Here is a 6,956-nt window from a genome sequence, read left to right on the forward strand (position 1 = left end):
CGGCTCGCATACTGTTTTTAGCATACTATATAGTATTGAAGTATGTGATTTCAGACACAGCAATATTACAGCTGGCTTTATTAGTTTCCTTGCATCTCCCGTTTTCAAAATAAGGGTCTCACATACATAGTAAGTTTATTATAAGCTTAGATAAACTTAAAAATAAGATAACAGTTTTTGTTTTTTTAAGGTAATGGCTTGGCTGTCGAACTACTAAAGGCTCAGCTACTGGTGCAAGTCCAGCTGACATAAAACTTAAGCTAAAGTACATGCAAATATTCAGGGCATGCTAATTGGTAGTACTGTGTCCAACGTAACAGTCTGTGTTTCTTTCTGATGGGCCACAGGGGGTTTACACTCACTGTGTTTACATGAAATTAAGGAAACGGTGGTGTTTGAGGCTCATGGTATGACTATTCCCATGTAGTGAACTCTTATTATCAGCTATACCTAGGTATACAGATTTGAGTTTTATGGCACCTTTAAGATAACATATTAGCACACAATCTCACAGCAATTCATAACATTTTGATTTAGTGGCTAATTTGTATGAATTCGTACAATCTCATTCGTACAATTTAGTATATTACACATATTACACAGTATTTCAGTATTTTATAATCAACATCTGAGCTTAAGTTTTTTACCTACAAACCTACAAACCCAGTGTGCATTCTGTTTTTACTATTTCTTTGTGTATGATTTTACAAAATAGGTGTATTATTATATAAATCCAGACATCCCATTGTCCGTCTCAGTGAAAAGAATCAGGAAAAGAGTCTTTCATTGATGTTTTCAAGGCGAGCTTTCACCAATCACAGCTCATGCCAGCGTGCTGTTTCTAAGTCCAGCAGATTTCTCTGGCGGGTTCAGGCTGAGATCTCCCACAGTGGACTCAGCATTGATTACAGTTCGCCAGCAGGGACACACAGCAGCTTTACAGAAGAGCCAGCAGAGTCCAGCTGAGAGTCTGAAGCAGAGCATCTGCAAGCTGCTCCACACCGGCACCAAACCAGTGTCCAAACACTCCACCAATCTGACTGTCAGCAGGTCCTCACAGTGAACCAGCAACCTCATTATGTTCAGCATATGCCTTGAACATGATTATTATTATTTTCCCCAGCGAGAAATAGTATAACACAAGGACTCTTATCTGTGGATTATCCTCATGATGTGTAACTGCGCAAAGAACCTTAAAAAGCATGACTAATGGCAAAGAAATTTTGGCTTTGTTTTGGGTGAACTTACATTTAAGAACACTTACATTAAGTCAAAATATGAAATAAAGGTCACCAAATAAACCTAAAAACATTCATTTACACACAAAAAACTAAATAGTATTATTTAAATAAATAGAAATAGCTGATGAAAACAAGTGCACTTTTTTTCTTACTCTCAATTTAAATATAGTTTCAAGAGTTCACACTTAGCTGATGATTAATTATAAGCTTGATTGGCATGCTGTCCCGGGAGAGAGCCCTGAGCTCATAAGATCCTCGAGCCCGGGGCTCCCTCCCATTGCAAGGCGAGAAGGGAGTTTGAGCTCAGGTAGATCTCGAGAACTCCCCCGCTGTAATAACCAATGAACAGCCAGTGATTGCTCTTGAGAGATAACCATTTACTAGGAGCATGTCTATAGTGCCGGTTTGGATTAGTCAATTAACTTATGTTGCATGTTTTTTGGACGGTGGGAGGAAACCGGGAAACCCGGGGGAAACCCACGTGAGCACGGGGAGAAAATGCGAACTCCGCACAGAAATGTCTGCTGGTTTGGTAAAGCCTAGAACCAGAGACATTCTTGCTGTGAGGCAACAGTGCTAAGCACTGGGCCACCGTGTCACCCATCTAGGAAGAAGGAGGAGTAGGGGTGGATGGGGGGATTCTTCAAAACGAAGATAGTGGTGGTACGTAACCCAGCGTATTTGTAGTAGCTTAGGAGTCGTCTGATTGGTGCATTGAGAATTGGATAATGCGGATCCAGCCACTAGCAATCATAAGCACGTGAGCCTCTCGAAATTTGTTTATAACTAAACTTCACTTATTAATTATTTATTTATTTATTGGTGTTGCTGAGAGTGGGCTTGAGGTGCTGTAAAAAAATTTCAATTTTTTGTATTTTTTTAATAACAAACTTTGAAAGTTTTCCATTTAAAATTGATTCATTTAAATATGTTAAGTATGGTATTTTTTACAAGAATCAGACTAGAAGTTCCCTTCTGAAATATGTAAAATAGTTTTTGCTAAATTTTGCTTCCATTGATACAATTACAAGCAACAACTTTAAATATAGTTGTATATTTCTTTGTTGTTAGTTTGGTTGTTTCTTTATCAGTGCCTTTTTTTTTCTTTTTATATTTTTATTAAAGCTTCTTTGTTTAAAAGCAAAGATTTTCCCATTGCATATTAATGGCAGATCTGGTTGTATTAGTCTTTTTAATTTACCTATAGTAAAATCTATTGTAGAAAAAAATAGGTATTTAAACTGACAGTTCACCCAAAAAACGTTCATTGTTTACTCATCATTCACTTCTTCCAAACCTGTTAGAGTTTCTGTCATCTGTTGAACACAAAAGAAGATATTTTGAATAATGTTGGAATAAACAGCCACTGACTTACATAGTATTATCTGGGGTTTTTTGTACTATGGATGGCAATGGCTGCTTTTTCCAACATGCTTCAGAATATTTTGTTTCTTGTTCAAAAGAAAGAAACAATCATTCATAAAAGTTTAGAACCACTTGAGGGTCATGATGAGGAAATTCACTGAGAAAAATAAGTCATTCATTCATTTTCCTTCAGCTTAGTCCCTTTATTTATCAGCGGATGCCCTTCCAGCTGCAACCCTGTACTGGGAAACTGAAATAATGAGAAATGTTTATTTTTGGCTGAACTATCCCTTTTTGAAGAAGTATATGGGTACTTATTGATCTCTACATCAATCCACATCCTATTAAAATTGCTTAAAGTAAAGCTGTGGTTACACTGGACTTTTCTCCCCATAGACTTCCATTCATATGCACGCAAATGCGTCAGAGCGGAAAGGCAAGTTCGTGCGTCAAGTTTCGCAGTTCACTGCGTTTCAAAGTTCAAATTTGGTGAACTCTAACCTGTGAAATCGCATCACTTGACTGCGTGAGACCAGTAGAGGATGAAAACATGACCTTTCTGGAGGGAAATTTATATATGGACCAATCGCTCGCTTTTTTAAATGTCTAATTATCTTGTTTAATCCCGCCCCTTTTCGTAGTGCCGTACGACAGAATTTCGCAAGCTCAAACTCTAGTCTGTCTGTGGCATTATTGCAGGGCAATTTGGCCTACATCTCGATTAATTGAACATTTTAATTTGATTACGATTAATGAACAATTATTTTATTCATTTATTTAATTTTTTTGCCTCATAGTTCACTGACAAGTTTTAAATCATCGTTAATGTAGTGCAAAGTAAGGTTCAAGAATGAGTCCATCGTCCTACTTGACCAGAGATCAGATGTGGCTGCAAAGTGGCTGCAGAAGAATAAATCAGCCACAGCCTTTAACAGAGCAGGGTCACGTGACACAGGGAAAGTAATTGAAAAAATCATCCTGCAAAAATTTGATCAATTATAGGTTCTGAATGTCGATTTCGATTACTTTTTGATTAATCGCCCAGCCCTACCCAGAGTTACTCAGAAATTATTCACAGAGGCCAGGGAAGCACACAGCAAACTCTTCCATCCTAGCATCATGGTGACAAGTTTCTTTCTGTACTCATTCATTCATTTTCCTTTGGCTTAGTCCCTTTATTCATCAGGGGTCGCCACAGCGGATTGAACCGCCAACTTATCCAGCATATGTTTTACAACTCAATACTGGGAAACATCCATACACACTCAAAAAACTACGGCCAATTTAGTTTATTCAATTCACCTATAGTGCATGTCTTTGGACTGTGGGAGAACCAGAGCACCTGGAGGAAGCCCACGCCAACACGGGGAGAACATCTCCACACAGAAATGCCAACTGACCCAGCTGGGACTCGAACCAGCGACCTTCTTGCTGTGAGGCTAACCACTGAGCCACCGTGTCGCCTCTTTCCTCACAAAATGCACATAAAATTCTGCTACATTTGCCAACGCTCTCCCGTAACATTAAAACTTTAAAAGCTGATGAAATGCAGATCGATTACACCACTATTAATGCATCCTTCAACCACAGAGTTGAGCATATCCGGCTTTCAAATGTTGCTCTGACTGGATTACAGTGAAAGTGGGGGAGATATGCATCCTCCAAAAGCCAGAGCATGGGGAGTATAGTGTTGGCTAAATTAAATCAGCAGGCATTATCAACCCACAGTCTCTTTCTTGACAAACACTGGTGGACTGAAGTGTATAGGTCATCTAGGCATGGAATGATAACCATTTTCAAGGTATACCGCGGTTTGAAAAGTCAAGGTTTAAAAGCGCCAAATTTTTCTGTAATACCGTTCCTAAAGTATGTATATGATTTTTTATTTCCTTTTTTAAAGGTTTTTTAGGACAACAGTATCTCCAGTAGAAAAGATATCCAAAGATGCAGTTTTAAATTGTCAAAAAACATCTGTGTTTTTGAAACAAATGAAAACAGCAGAAGTCAATGGTTCATTTTCATTATCCAGCCGGACATGTTTACTGCTCCAAAATATTATAAATGTCTCTTAAAAAGTATTAAATTTACTGAAATATGCTGTTGTGGGTCTTAAATACTTTTAAACAGATCTTAATTTTAACTAATTGTCCATGTAAAGCTATATGGCCAATCGGTGAAACCAACAAATGCATGTAAAAAAACAAAACGTTTAACAAAATTAACTATTTAACAATATGGTTTGATTGTCTTCCTTACATCTTTACAATAACATTTGGTTAAATGTTATCCGTTTATATACATAACTTTTGTTTATTATAGCTTTTAAGACATGTTTTTTTTTTAAGAAAGGTTATGCTCATAAAATATTTATGTATATAACTACAGTTTGCTTGTTTTGACACATTATTTAAAATATATGGCTAAGAAATAACTGAATTTTAATTTTAATGGGGCAAGTAAAAAAATTCCAATGGTTATTACTGAAATTTATTAGCGTTTTGCCATGTGAAAGTCTGAAGTTTCATTCATAATTGTCTTAAAAAGGTCTTTAAAAGTTTTCAATTTCAAAAGGTCTTTCAATTTGAAGTGATGAAACCTGCAGAAGCCCTGTTTTTACCCAGACATTTAAATATAATATATTTTATAGTAATCACAATACCATCACACTGTTAAACCGTGATATTTTTGTCCAAGGTTATCATACCGTCAGAATTTTATACCGGCCCATGCCTACTTCAGAACGTCCAATATAGTTTCACACACCACAAAAAAACATTGTACACAGGTATATTGTCTGTGTTGTACCTTCTTTTTAACCCAGTATAATCATTTATGATTGTGTCACAGTTTGGACTTGTTAAACACTATATTCAAAGATCTTTCACATTCATATGTGGGTCACCATAATGCAAAGTGATGACTTTTACAAGAGTTCAGTTTAACTAGATATTGGGCGGGTTATTTCTTCAGAATTTTAATTCTTTATTTTGATCAGAGTTTCTAAAAAATAACACTACTAAAAAATAGCCAAGAGTCAGGATTTTCTAAAAAAAACAGTACACTCCTAAAAAGGTGCTAAATAACACCAAAACTGGTTCTTTGGCTCGTAATAACAGGGGAACCTTTTTAGTCCTTTATAGCACCAATCTTTTAAGGTGATAAATAGAACCTTTGTCAAATGGTGCTGTATAGAATCACGATAAGTGCTATATAGAACCATAAAATTGTGCTAAATAAAACCACTAAATAGAGCCATAAGTGGTGCTAAATATTTATTCTGGCTGATCTAAAGCACCTAAAGCCAATGAAGTTTCTCATATGACCAGAGAAACAGAAAAAAAACCACAGTCAGATTACCAGTTCACTTCTTTGAATGAAATTATGTGGCATTTTCTGAGTTAATGTTATGAGCTGCTCTTAGAACTGTTTGACAGTTTATTATCTATTATATAGGTTATAACTACCTTCTAAGCCAGTCTGAAAGACTTTGCTAGGCCTTATAATACAAAATAAACATGAAATGTACCCATGATATGTAATTGAGTTTTAATAAACACTGAATCATGTTTTGTTTGCTTTTGTAAAGCTAAATAAAATAGCAATGAATGCTACTGGTTCTTCATGATATCACATCTGTCTCCAATGCCATTACATTGATCCATAATATGATCACGTGTACACACATATCCACACATTTCATTATAAACTAGAAGGTCTTACCTTGGTTATCTTCGTCCATATCTGCAGATAAGCGCAAATAAAATATTGAAGTGATGTGATGAGAGCGCGCTCCCGACACCGATGTATTCTTTACAATGAGGGCTCTTTATTTGCTGTATATACAAACAGGTCCTGTTTAATGCGGAATGAACGGAGATTCTGTCTTCAGTCCTCGAATAAATCCGTATGTTTCTGTGGACGGAGGAAGGGTGTTCAGCTCTCCTCGGTTTATTCACTGGCGTGGATCAATAACATCCAGCGGAATAAGCGCTCCAGACACACGGGCATCTCTGTTTCGCAGCGACCGTCACACGTCATCACACTTGCCCCGCCCTTTGCACGTGAGCTGCCAATCCTACTACGACAAAGGATTCATAGTTGAATATTAATTAGGTAATGCTGACGTGAGGGTGCGTAGATGTTTCCTAGCACTGGGTTGCAGCTGGAACGGCATCCGCTGTGTAAAACATGTGCGGGATAAATTGGCGGTTCATTCCCCTGTGGCGACCCCTGATGAAAATAGGGACTAAGCTGATGGAAAATGAATGAATAATGCCTGGTAACCGTCATGAAGCCCTAAAATATTAATTTCAATTTGAAAGTACTCTACTATGATTGTTTTGACAGACT

At 37.0% G+C, this 6,956-nt stretch overlaps 1 protein-coding gene across 1 annotated transcript in view; it reads right to left on the reverse strand.

Annotated features, from left to right (window-relative positions):
• The window catches only part of cyth3b (cytohesin 3b), a 120,327-nt gene extending 113,684 nt beyond the window's left edge, over positions 1–6,643 (reverse strand). The window contains exon 1 of the mRNA XM_056454266.1: positions 6,327–6,643. Within this exon, the coding sequence (XP_056310241.1) occupies positions 6,327–6,345 (19 nt within the window). The 5' untranslated portion in view covers positions 6,346–6,643. The remainder of the gene's footprint in view (positions 1–6,326) is intronic.
• Positions 6,644–6,956: the final 313 nt, after the last annotated feature.

The sequence above is a fragment of the Danio aesculapii genome, chromosome 3 (genome assembly GCF_903798145.1).
Source record: "Danio aesculapii chromosome 3, fDanAes4.1, whole genome shotgun sequence".
Classification (NCBI taxonomy): Eukaryota; Metazoa; Chordata; class Actinopteri; order Cypriniformes; family Danionidae; genus Danio; species Danio aesculapii.